Source organism: Megalobrama amblycephala, linkage group LG18, assembly GCF_018812025.1.
Source record: "Megalobrama amblycephala isolate DHTTF-2021 linkage group LG18, ASM1881202v1, whole genome shotgun sequence".
In the NCBI taxonomy this organism is placed as follows: Eukaryota; Metazoa; Chordata; class Actinopteri; order Cypriniformes; family Xenocyprididae; genus Megalobrama; species Megalobrama amblycephala.
In genome coordinates, this window is record NC_063061.1 from 25,735,858 (window position 1) to 25,749,225 (window position 13,368).

General features: G+C 42.5%; 1 protein-coding gene and 1 long non-coding RNA gene across 2 annotated transcripts; one reads left to right on the plus strand and one right to left on the minus strand.

The window, feature by feature from the left end:
* The first annotated feature begins 3,193 nt into the window (after window positions 1–3,193).
* Window positions 3,194–11,668, plus strand: LOC125253057 (ankyrin repeat and SAM domain-containing protein 6-like). Its single transcript, XM_048166801.1, has 16 exons — window positions 3,194–3,598; window positions 4,888–5,402; window positions 6,209–6,253; window positions 6,352–6,556; window positions 6,934–7,040; window positions 7,117–7,256; window positions 8,567–8,768; window positions 8,864–8,913; window positions 8,987–9,169; window positions 9,282–9,444; window positions 9,549–9,712; window positions 9,792–9,978; window positions 10,164–10,231; window positions 10,487–10,603; window positions 10,784–10,880; window positions 10,961–11,668. The coding sequence occupies exons 1-16, from the start codon at window positions 3,345–3,347 to the stop codon at window positions 11,008–11,010; spliced, it is 2,547 nt and encodes an 848-aa protein (XP_048022758.1). The 5' UTR covers window positions 3,194–3,344; the 3' UTR covers window positions 11,011–11,668.
* Window positions 11,669–12,003: 335 nt separating this feature from the next.
* Window positions 12,004–13,368, minus strand: LOC125253061. The gene is made up of 2 exons (XR_007181346.1): window positions 13,114–13,368; window positions 12,004–12,434 (listed from the first exon to the last, which is right to left on the minus strand). It is a non-coding gene; the product is annotated as an uncharacterized LOC125253061 (long non-coding RNA).

Consider the following 13,368-nt stretch of genomic DNA (forward strand, 5'->3'; position numbering starts at 1 on the left):
AAGGTTTAAGCCTCCAAATGTCCGTCTTCATCCCCGATCAAACGCGCAGCGGCACAATGAGAAACAGACCGTCATAATTACATTCACACAATTTCAGCTCTGATTTGATTTGTTTGTCAGTGTGACTGAAAACCACGTCTGTCCGATTCAAACACACACAGACTGACGAGAGAGAGCAGGAGCGACGCTCATGAAACAGCAGAACACAACCAAACACACTCGATTGAGTTAGGCGTGTGTGTGTGTGTGTGTGTGTGTGTGTGTGTGTGTCCTGAACTCAGCTCACGTTCACCTTCAGTAATGACATTTGTCAAACATCAGTATCATCACAACTATGAATGTTTGTGTTTCAGACATCAGCGGGTTCCTCGTGTTCTCCATCTAAAGGACATTTTTGACACAATGCTTGTTTTTCTTTTCCTTGTTTTTCTCACATTAGCATAACAATATCAGATGATGTCAGTCGGGAACAAAGACACTGATTGAATTTGAGTCTTTGAATTTTCTGCATTTAATCGCATCTTTTGCTTTTGCTGACAGAAGCATCTGCTGTAAAAACACCACGGGACGAGAGCAGCACATCCATTAAACACACACTTCAGCTCAGTTTCTTATTTTCCTTTCTTTCAGAGCCAGATCGTGAAATAAGACAAATGTTTGAGCAAGAACAGACGTCCCAAAGGACATGTGAGAAAATGTTTGGGAAAATATGGGAAACTGCCAAAGGTCAAGACACAGAGAGGAATGACAGAAAATACAGTTTACAAACAAACTCCAGAGATCAAATGATTCATTCAGGGAGATTCATGTGTTCATGTTGGTTCGGATAGATTCGTGTGTCCAGATTGATTCAGGGAGTTTGAGCGGTCGAGAGACTCTCCGAATCTCGTCTGTGTTTCTTATCCGATCCCAGAATCTAAAGGACACAACGTCACATTCATGATTTAATCTAGATATTTCTTCTGATTCACTTCAGAAGCTCAGATTCTCTCGTCTCTTCCAGTCGAAGTGTTTCAGATTTCATGACGCCAGTCAAAGTGTGTCCGACTGTGAGACTCAGTTCATCTCTGCGTGAGAACGAGTGTCTCCCTCTCTTTTATCATGTTTATTGGAAGTAAATTGAATTTTATGGCCATTATGTGTTTGTACTGATACACTCAAGGAGGAGAAGAAGCATCAGTGATGTTCTGCTCATCTAGAGAGAGATTGAAGATGTGAGAGCATTAAATCTTCATCTGCGATGATGATGATGATGATGATGATCATGATTGGCTCTTCATGATCTCACAGCTAATTAACATTCATCATGTATGAACTAAATTACAGCCAGTTTGTGCTAAAATATTAATTACAATATTTAATAAGGCAATACCATATGTAAATTAGATCAGAAATATTGTTACAGAGAGGAAAATACAGAATTAGATCAATGCAAACACTAGAATATCATCTTCATATTGATATTAAGCTGTAGATCATTATTATTCCAGATTATGGTTTCTCTGACAGATTAATATCCTGATGAAATGATGAATGAATCACAATCATCATGAGGAATTGAATCCATCATCTTCTCTCTGATGATTGTCTGTCTGCAGGTCAACATCAGGAGCTTCATTTATAAAACGTCCTAAATTTGACCTTAGGATCATTTCTCAGATGTGTGTGTGATTCATAGAATGAACGTAAACACAGAAAACGAGTGCATGCCTCTCTTTCAGATGTGAAATCTACAAATGATCTTGAACTTGTGCACAGCTGAATTAATTAATTAATGTCATTTACATATCATCCACATCCTTTCATTTAGATGGCGAGCTGCAAGAATAGTTCAGATTTACAAAAACCTGCAGTAATCTGAGCAGGAGAAGTGTGAAGGTCTGCTCAGACCCTGACGTGTCTCTAAACACTTTCCACATCAAAGGCCGTTTATAAGCATGAGTGACGCGTGGATTTAAGCGCACACACACTGTAAGGTCAGATCTGAGCGTACACACGCTTTATAAACGAGGCCCTGCTCCGGCTCCTGGTCAAAGTTATATCATGTCGACTTCAGACAAATCATTTCAGAAAAGAAATTGTGTTTGTTTCTAAAAATAATCCTCACATTCTTCCAGCTGTGTTCAGATGTGGAAGCAGATAAATGAAATGTTCCCAGGGTTGTTTGGTTTGTGTTCATATCCGCTATCAGCAACTAAACGCTTTTAGTGTGTGTGTGTGTGTGTGTGTGTGTGTGAGAGAGAGAGAGAGTGTGTGTGTGTGTGTGTGTGAGAGAGAGAGAGAGAGAGAGAGTGTGTGTGTGTGTGTGTGTGTGTGTGTGTGTGTGTGTGTGTGTGAGAGAGAGAGAGAGAGAGAGTGTGTGTGTGTGTGTGTGTGTGTGTGTGTGTGTGTGTGAGAGAGAGAGAGAGAGAGTGTGTGTGTGTGTGTGTGTGTGTGTGTGTGTGTGTGTGTGTGTGTGTGTGTGTGTGTGTGTGTGTGTGTGTGTGTGTGTGTGTGAGAGAGAGAGAGAGAGAGTGTGTGTGTGTGTGTGTGTGTGTGTGTATCCTTCAGTTTCATATATGCATTACTTTATTTCTTTATTTTAGACATATCAATAACAAACATACAAACATATATTTAAATAACATCCAAAAAACAAGAGAAATACGTTATATGACTTAATATAAAATCATTATGGCCATTATAATTATATTTTTAATGCAATAATCAACACACATGATTCCATAACAGCATTTAAATACATACATTTGGCTTGTGGGAGTTTAAGTAAAAATCATAATGCATCAATAAATGTTACTTGAATCCTTCTCGTTTTTAGTGTCTCTCAACACTCAACAGCACAGATTTTATCTTTATATATATATATATATTTACAGTGAGATGTGAGATATGTCATTATTTTTGCTGTCCTCAGTTAAAATTGTGTAATCTAATAATGTTTATGGTGTGACGTCACTGCCCCCTGCTGGTCATCCAGCCTCAGTGAATCCTGCTGAATCGCAGCATCTGTTCACAGTTCACTTCTGAAGATCTCGTCTGATATTCTGGGCTCTTGAACTGAATCCTGTTGAAGTTAACTCTGATTTTAATTCTATGCTCTCATTATATCTCGTTTCTCTAATTGTTTTACTCCTCTACACAATGTTTGACCAGCAGGTGTCGCCGCAGCCTGGGTTTCTCCTGCTGTTGTTTTGTTTCACTGGAATCCTAGGAAGCGTCTGTGCGCGACGTGGATGTGCGCATGCGCAGAAACTCTAGCTGCTGGAGAACTTTTTGATTGACACTTTGTTTGAGTGTGTAACATCTGCAGTTCGGCGCTTTGAACCAGCCGATGCGGTTCGGGAATGAGTTTGGGTCCGGTCAACCCGCTGCTGTGGTTCCGGGTGTGTGATGAGGGCGATCTGGAGAGCGCGCGGCGGGTTCTGGAGGATCCGGGCGGGTTCGGTCATGTGGACGGGACCGATGAGGAGGGAAACACGGCGCTGATGTTCGCGGCGGCCGGAGGACACGAGCAGCTGGTTCGGTTCCTGCTGAGGAAGGGAGCGTCAGTGGACCGACGGAACCATTACGGCTGGACTCCTCTGATGCAGGCGGCCAGGTTCAGATTCACATTCACTCCAGATTCACTCCAGATCTGATCTAATGAGAGAGTCAGAAGGGTTATTTATCATAAGATTCAAAAGTTTCTTCAAAGGTGTTTAAAAATCATCATTCTGTCTTTCTTCTGTGGAGCATAAAAGAAGGAGTTTTGAGAAATCTCTCACTGGTGTTTGTTTGTTTGTTTGTTTGTTTGTCTCTCCTCTTCATTGTGTTTCAAAACATCTTTTATTTCAGGGCTTTTCAGTCTTTTAGATCCGCAAACCCTCAAATATGATCGAGGGCCCCATCCTAAACTCAAAATACTGTAGTGTTTTTGAACCATACTATAGTAAAGTACTTGAATTAATTAGTTGTGGTATTTCTATAGTTGCTGTGATAATATAACAACTATAGTAATATAAACAAATGACTTTAGCCAATACTGTACTCAGTTTTCTACAACTTTATACTACAGTATATACTACAGTTTACTGTAGTAAAAGCTAAAGTATACTACGGTATTTATTACAGTTGTTCAGTTCACTATAGTTAATACTGTAGAATTCATTAACAAAGTGTCGTAAATACTATAATATATACAGTATACTACAATTTACTAAAGTATGATTTAAAACACTAGTATTTACTGTAGTATTCATGTGGGTAAAGTCATAAATACTGAGAAAGATAAAAGTGAAATATTTAGTTTCATTATTTCTCACTATAGTACAGTACTGTTAGACGTATTATTCGTTTAAATCAATCAACTCGTTTATTTGTTATGAATGAATGAATGTTATTAAATATTACTCAGATTTTGATAGTTTAATATTATATTAGTTTATTATTTATTCATGCCTACTGTTTTTTTCTTCAGTGTTTTTCTCTAAAAACCCTGTTTATGTTCCACAGCAGAAGGAAAGTCATTCACACAGATTATTTCTGGATTAACTCTTATCATTTTATTCTTCATTTTTAGTGCTTGATGAATTTGTCTTATTAAACTGAAGATAATTATGAGTGATTAGCATGATATTTATTATTGCGTTGTTTACAGCTGTGATGAACCGAGTGAGTAATGAGAATGTTTATTCATGAATTAGTATAATTAGTATTCAGTGTTTTGCATAATGTGCCATTCATAATTGAAGTCAATTTAGCAAATTATAACTCGTTCATTTGGACATCATTAACACTGAATAGTAATGAAGCTCTATGTAATTGTATTACGTGATTAATGGAAACATGATGTTTCACTTGCAGCCGTTAGAGTCGCAGGTTTCTGATCATCTGACGCTCCGTCCGCAGGTTCGGTCATGTGACCGTGGCTCATATCCTGCTGGAGAACGGCGCCGAGATCAACGGCAGGAACCGGATGGGCGCCAGCGTCCTCACCATGGCCGCGCGCGGAGGTCACGCTCACCTGGCCAAACTCCTGCTGGAGAACGGCGCCTTCGTGGACGACTTCGACCACCTGTCGGCAGCGGACGGGAACGGCAGCGTCCCCGGAGACAACGGCAGGACGTTCCTGGAGATCACGGCTCTGCTGGCCGCCGCTCAGCACGGGCACGAGGCCGCGGTCCGGCTGCTGCTGGAGTGGGGCGCGGACGTCAGTTTCTGTCAGAAGAGCACGGGCTGGAGCGCGCTGATGCTGGCGGCCGCCGGCGGGACTCTGAGCGTCACACAGCAGCTGGTGGAGCGAGGAGCCGACGCCGATCATCTCAACGTCCTGGGCAAGACGGCCTTCGAGGTGGCGCTTCAGCTGCAGCACAGAGAGGTGAAGAACTACCTGGACACCATCACCACCGTCCGGCCGCAGCCAGGTAAACCCGCAGATCCACCATGATCAAGACAAGCATATAGATGTAATATCAGTCTCTGGTGTCTCCAGAATGTGTGTGTGAAGTTTCAGCTCAAAATCCCCACAGATCATTTATTATAGCTTGTCAAATTTGCCCCTATTTGAGTAGAAGAAAAAACACACTGTTTTTGTGTGTGTCCCTTTAAATGCAAATGAGCTCCGCTTTCCAGAAGAGGGCGGAGCTTTAACGGCTCAACAACAACAAAGCTGGAGAATCTCACGCAGCCAAAATGAGGATTGTCAGTAACGGTGTTCAGCCTTACATTGTTCAAACCGGAGTCGACACTGATGGAGAGACTCAGGAAGAAGTTACAACTTTTAGACGTTTCTGAATGGTTAGTGGATAAATTGATGTAGTTGCTGTGGAGTTGATTCAACTCATCCACTAGCATGTGCCGTCATGTTCATCTTTTGTGTTGAATTGACCCTCGTTTGGTGTAAAATGACGGCATGACAACAACACTCTACTACAACAACTCTTCCTCTTCTCTAAAGCAGCCCAACATGGCCCCGCCCCCTTTGTTGTGTGTTCTCGGGGGCAGGGTTTATGTAAATTTTAGGGTTTGTGATGTCACAACCCGTGAAGAAGCCCGTTGTAGTCCCTACCAGCCTTAAAAAGTGATTTCTGTAACAGAAAATATCTCCTTTGCATTGAACTTTGAGTGTCGTAACTTTGGAGATGTTGTTTATGATCAAACAGCAACATTACACACTAACTAAAGTTAAAAAAGTCAAATCATAATCAACCAGCCCTTTAATACTCAACAGATGATGAGAAGAAACGGCCTGATGTCTTCCATGCGCTGAAGTTAGGTGAGTTCAAGTATTAAAAATATTAAACTTCTCAGTATTAGAAGTGGAGTCGAGCTGTAGATCGAGAGTTTATCACACTGATGAAGGACTGAACGCAGGAAACGCTCAGCTGGTGAAGGAGATCGTGGAGGAGGACGCGTCGCAGGTGAACGTGTCGAACGCAGACGGCGCGTCTCCGCTGATGATGGCGGCCGTCAGTGGGCAGCTGGAGGTGGTGCAGCTGCTGGTGGAGAAACACGCAGACGTGGACAGACAGGACTCGGTGCACGGCTGGACGGCGCTCATGCAGGCCACGTACCACGGGTCAGTAAACAGCTCCCGCGGGTCCTCACAGAGCCCTGCTTCAGTTTGCTCAAATGGAAGGTCATAAAAGGGTTAAATTGTATAAGAAAAGTCTTAATTATCATTTCAAGGGGTGTTAAATTTGGGGACTATAAAGCAGGGATTGCAGGATGGTGCTGTTTCTACAGTCTCAGAATGCTGCGCATCTATGCTTATGATCCGCTGCTTATGAATTATGACAGTGTTTATATTGTACCTGCAAACTCGTCGACCTTCAGCGAAATTCACCGCTCTGACATTGAAGGAGGCCAAACATGTGACTCGCTCAAATCTGAGGAGTTTATTTTATTTTATTTTGACATTTTTAATCTTCAGCATGTTGTGTTTGTGTTGATCAGGAATAAAGACGTGGTGAAGTTTCTTCTGAATCAAGGCGCTGACGTCAACCTGAGAGCCAAGAACGGATACACGGCCTTTGACCTGGTCATGCTCCTGAACGACCCTGGTGAGCGAGCGCTTGGGCTGCGGTCAGCGGTGTGTGTGTGTGTGAGTCTGGCGCTGATGTCGTGTTTGTGCGGCAGACACTGAGCTGGTGCGGCTGCTGGCGTCGGTGTGTATGCTGCTGGACAGAGATAAGAGCAAACACAGAGGAAAATCTCCCGCCAAGAGACGGACGTCTCTCAACGTGCCACTGCCACCCGATGACAGAGGCGGCCTGAAGGTAACGGCACTGCCCTTGACCTCTGACCCCTAAAGGATTGAGCAGATATTCTCTTCCAATTGACTATATGCACAGTTACTTCCTGGTTGTGGTTGAGCCGGCTCGGGCGTTTCCGGTGAACTGTTCATTCTCTAGTCGCTGTACATCGACACAAAACCATCAGTGGTTGACTTTTTAATGTTGTATTCATATTTTAATGCAGTTACCTAATTTGCCAATAATCCAGTTTTATTGATTGCAATAAAGATGAAGCTATTGGAAGCGTTTAAAAACGCGTGTCTGTAATTAGACACACACAAACATTATTTTCCAGCGCTTCAAATGTTATTTTACTGTGATGATCACAAACATTATTTGTTCATCCTTCTGAGATTGTCTCCGTTGTAAAACCAAACGTTTAAAAATGTAGGAAATTCAACTTTTGATAGAAAACACTTATTTAAAAATAAAAAAGACAGTAATTACCACTTTAACCAGCAGGTGGCGGCAAAGTAGCATTTATTTGCGCATATATCAGCCATTTCTCTAATCGTTTGTCACTTCGTTTTTGACTAAATATTAGACATTATAAAATAACTAGGTTTAAAAACACATTTTGTCAATGTGAAGAATGAAATACTCACAAAATCTCAGAAAAACAATAACTTTTCTTGTGAATGAACGACACAGAAAGCGAGCGCCGCTCTCTCTTTATAATCACAGCAGCTGTCAGTCAGTGATTTCAGCACACTTGTGAAAACACACATTTTATTCAGTTAATCTAACTAAAAGTGCACAATAAATATTTAATTTTGAAGCTTTTTTTCACATAAAAGTGTGAAAACTGATGGTTGAATTGAATTTAGTCGAGGAGGAACACTGAAGTAACGTCTTTATTTATTTATTTTTTATGCCGTCTTATGTTTGAATAAGTAAATTAATGCTGTGCCTGACTATTTAAGTGACTATATTCTGATTATAACTAAGTATTACACTACTGATGCTCAACACACCAGCACATGACTCTCACCGGACGTTTTCCAGCTGGGTTATATTAATGCAGAAGCTTCTAAAGAACGCTCCGTGCGTATAGTCAGTTGAACATGGGAAAATCCTAAAATTAGTTTTAGCTTGCATTATTCACACCTGCAGACTCGTTCACCGTTCTGACATTGAAATTGGCCAATTTGTTTTTGAATGTCGGAAGTCTTTGTTTTTCATTCTGATGTCACTGGCGGTGTTTCTACCTAAACAACATGTAATTCTTTTATAATATCAGGATTTCCAATCCAAACAGTATATTTCCTCCGTGTTTCTTCTCTCATCAACAGTCCTGGTGGAATCGCATGTCCAACCGCTTCCGCAGACTGAAGCTGACGCACACGCTGAGACACGGCCTCTCCACCAATCGGCTCGCTCCGTTCCCCGACGACCCCGCCCTCCCTCTGGACGCCACCATGAAAGCGCAGGGCGGCAGTGAGGCGGAGTCCAGCGCTGAGGTCAGCGCCGCATGGACCAAGAGTAAAGACTGCGGTACGATAGTCGAGTTTGAGTTCGTCCTGCTTTAGTGCAGAATTAAAAATAAGAGAAACAACACGCAGTAAAGCCGTGACGCTGTTTTATTGTAGGTTTGAACGGAACAGGAAGTGGGAAAGATGACTTCCTCATCACGACAATGGTACATTTGTTTAATTTAAACATGTTGAGGTCTTGAAATGTGTACGTTTCCCTAATCGTTATCCGTCTGGCAGCTGAGGAACGGAGCGCCGCTCGCTCGTCTGCCCAATGAGAAGCTGAAGGCCGTCATCCCGCCCTTCCTGCCGCCGTCTAACTTTGAGCCGTGGAGCTCGGAGCGCTGCGGCTCAGTGAAGGAGGGCCGGAGCGGAAACATGCCTCAGAGACCCGGCAGAACCAGCTGCACCAACTCTGATATAGTGAGAGAGTCATGTGACACATCAACACATCTCCATTATCCGGAATGTGTTCTGTTTAATGAGTGTGTGTGTGTGTGTGTGTGTGTGTGTGTGTGTGTGTGTGTGTGTGTAGACGTCCATTAGTCGAGTGGTCAGCAGGTCCATCAAGTTTCCCAGCATCACCAAAGGCCCCTCCCCCTCCAACTCAGGCAACTATAACTCCGCCCACTCCTCAGGCGGGTCCAATGGTGTGGGAGGAGTCAACCGTCATGCCTCTGACTCCCACAACCGCTCAGGTGACTCCGCCCACCCGCTGACATCATGCATCTGTCGTAACACGACTAACAGTTGATCCTGATCACGTGTGTGTGTGTGTGTGTGTGTGTGTGTGTGTGTGCAGGTGGCAGCGGTGCGGACAGTGTTCTGTCTCAGATCGCGGCTCAGAGGAAGAGAGCGGCTGGTCTGTTGGACAGCAGGACGGTTGCCGTTGAGACGCCCAGTCCTGCAGCGACGCCGCTGCCCTCTGCGCCCGACATCAGCCCGCCGGACAGCCACGGCAGACGGGTGCGTGTCAGTGAACGAGTGTGTGTGTGTGTGTGTGTGTGTGTGTGAGAGACACTCTGATCCTCTGTGTGTGTTTCAGAAACTGGAGTTGAAGAAGCGTCCTCAGTCAGGAAACTCGTCCACGTCCAAGAGCACGTCTCCCACCCTCACGCCCTCTCCGTCGCCCACCCCGAAGCCGCCGGCCGCAGACTCGCTGTCATCCGCGTCCACGCAGCCCCGATCCAAGAGCAGCGGCGGCTCCAGCAGCGGCACCATCACCGACGAAGGTCAGACGCACCATTACACTGATAAACACTTTATTTAGTTTGTTTTTGTCAGTTTTGGCTCATTTCTATGGAAGGCTTTTTCCGCCACATAAGAAAAATTCATAATGTCAACTTTTCATCTCATAATTGACTGTCAATTCCAACGTTTCTAATGTCATAATTATGATGTGTTTTCTCATGCACAGATGAGCTCTCAGGGATTCTGAGGAAACTTTCTCTGGAGAAATATCAGCCCATCTTTGAGGAGCAGGAGGTCTGCTTGAACTATTTGCAAATAATATTTTTATTTTAAATATGCACAGTGAACACATTCATATTATCACTTAAAAAAAAGTTAAACAAAATGTAGAGTTGTCAAATATTAGTAAATGTTTGGCTTACACTGTTTCCATGTTTTCTTTCACACTGATGGATTTAGCAGATGTTTTTGTCCAAAGTGACTTAAAAATAAAGAATGGCGCTGTAATTCCTGCTCCGCTTCTGCAAACATGAACTCTGATGAACACAGGTGGACATGGAGGCGTTTCTGACTCTGACTGACGGAGACCTGAAAGAACTGGGAATTAAAACAGACGGACCGCGGCAGCAGATCCTGGCGGCCATATCGGAGCTGAACGCTGGGAAAGTGAGTTTCACTGTGATCCGCTTGAATTGGAGGCTCATTTTAAAGGCTTCAGAACACAAATTAAGATATATTAATTCGTGTTCTGAAGATGAACGACATGAGGGAGAGGAATTAATGACAGAAATGACATTTTTGTGAGAACTAACCCTAAACATAGTGATGAAAATCTTCTCATGACAGGGGAGGGAAAGACAGATTTTACAAGAAACCATCCATAACTTCCAGTCTTCGTTCGGCAGCAGCGCCAGTAACCCTCGACCCGCGGGACGCCCGCGCTGTGAGTGACTCTGTCCGCTCCGCACTGATCATGTTCTCCAGTGTCTGATCTTCTGTGAACTCACGAGAGTCTGTGTTCAGCTCCGTCAGGCTGGAGTCGACACCAGCTGCAGTCGTCCAGCAGACGCTGACGGTCCGATCGGCGCTGTGATTCAGAGGGAAGATGGTGTAACACCCTCGCCTCACACCAGGGGGCGACGCAGCACCACGAGGTCACGGCAGGACGCGTGTGATTCAGGTCATGAACGAGCAACTGAACCTTCAGCACGGTTTCGTTCAGAGAACACGTGAACCGCTCCAGACTGATGAAGGTGTCTGTTTCTGTTCTGTCGTTGTGCAGGACTGTCATTTATTATTATTATTATTATTATTATGTGTTTTATTTGTACTTACGGAGAGTGCACAATATTCTCAGTTTCAGTGAATCTTACAGTGAAGTTATAGATTCATCTTAATTCTTCTGGTACATTATTAACCCAGCCCAGATCACGCGTGTCATGTCTTCTTCCAGTACTGTGTTTAGCCCTGTGAACGGCTCAGACCAGCTCAAGAGTCGTGTGCAGTGAACCGAATCAGTGACTCGTTCGTTCACACAGCGACTCACTGACCTCAATAACAGCAGATTTACTTCCAGCCCACTGAACCTGCTGGATGTTTGCAAACATGTGATTATTCGTGTCCCTGCGAGAGTTTGTGCTCAGAGACTCTGTTCAATGATTGTGAGTTATTAATTGATCTCATCAGTGGAGATCATGTTTATATAATATTAAACATGCGAAACGCTCTGAAGATTACTGTGTTTATTTATTAATCACATTGTCATTAATGAGGTCAACCGCATGCAGCTTTATTTCCCACAGTCTTCTGCTTGTCAGGGGTCAGGGGTCAGTTTGGGGTGTATCAGATGTACGGTTACAGTATGTGGTGTGAACGGTTGCGTGCAGAGACCTGATTGTGTCACTGCAGTGAGGGATTGTGGGAGATTAAATGGGCTGATCCTGTAGAGACGGATGGGATTTATCCTGCAGAGCATCACAACACTCAAATATCACACAAACACAAAGCAAACATGGATTAGATGACGTGTGAGCAAATGTCTTCAAGCTGAGTCTTTTTCAAAAAAATGTTTTAATTAACTTCTTTATTTTTAATTGCAAAACAGAGTACATGAATGAAATGGGCATATTCGCATGCATCCATTTTCAAACATTTAGCCACTTTACGAAACACTTGTTATGACGTCACACACCATCCGTCTCCAGTGTTTGTTACGAGGAGAACATGGCGGAATACGTCCCGCCTTCTGAGTAAAAGAGCCAATCGCTGATTGATAAAGTCATTGCGTCACTGCAGAAGCATTTATGGGACAATTCATGTCAGATTTTGTTGCTGATTTGAAATATGTTATTTAATTGTGAGTTTGTCAAGGAGTTTATGAGATTTCAGGATTCCCCCATTCAAACAGAAAGGACTTGGTCTGGGATGCCAGAAACAGCTGACCGGAGCCCCTGAAAGGGACTGTGATGTCAGTCACCATAGAAGCTACTATGGAATGCTGCCAAAAGAATAAAGAAATACATACCTATTAAAAGACATGTAAAAGAACAAAAATAAATAAATATACCAAAAAAAGTGTATTTATACTTTTATTTGCTCAAGTATAATTGTATTTTTTATCATTTATTTATTTATTCTTTAACATAAAAAAATACATTTAAATTTATTTCTACATTTCTTTATTTCTTTGTCCGTATGGTAATGAGGGGGGCGTGTTTTACCTCAGACATACCAATCGAGATCAGAGTGGGAGGGGCGATGCTTTGAGGCCACAGTTACTCATTATAAATACATAGAAATGTGTAAATAAATAAATATGAAAATAAGTACATGAATGTAGACATAAATACATATATAAATAAATTAATAAAAGTGGAAAAAATAAATGTATAAATAAATGAAAAAATAAAATGTGAAAAAAATACAATTATAAGTAAATAAAAGTATAAATACACGTTTATCTTTGTTTTGTTTCTTACATTTCTTTGTATAATTATTTATGCGTATTTATTTATTTATTTATTTTTTTCAGCTTTGGCATTCCATAAACAGTGTGACATTAATGTTAAATTCACAATATATTCATGAAGGAAAGAGCGCAGATATATGGAGCCAAATAAAATTCATCACAATTAATTTAGTATTCATTGAGAACTTCAGAAAGTTAGTGATTTTACCACATGATCCTTTATTATCGTTATTATGCGGAAACTCCAGTCGGTCCGTGAGTTTGTCCTTCATCGAGCTGTCGAATAATTCCCGCTTTAAATGAACATGATTCGATATTCTTCAGTCTGACGATGTTACAATGTTTCATTTTTATTCCGCTAAAATCCAGCTGTCCGTGAACGACTCGATATGAGCTTCAGAAGAGAGAGAGAGAGAGAGAGAGAGAGAGATCCCTCCCCTCAGTGTGTGTGTGTGTGTGTGTG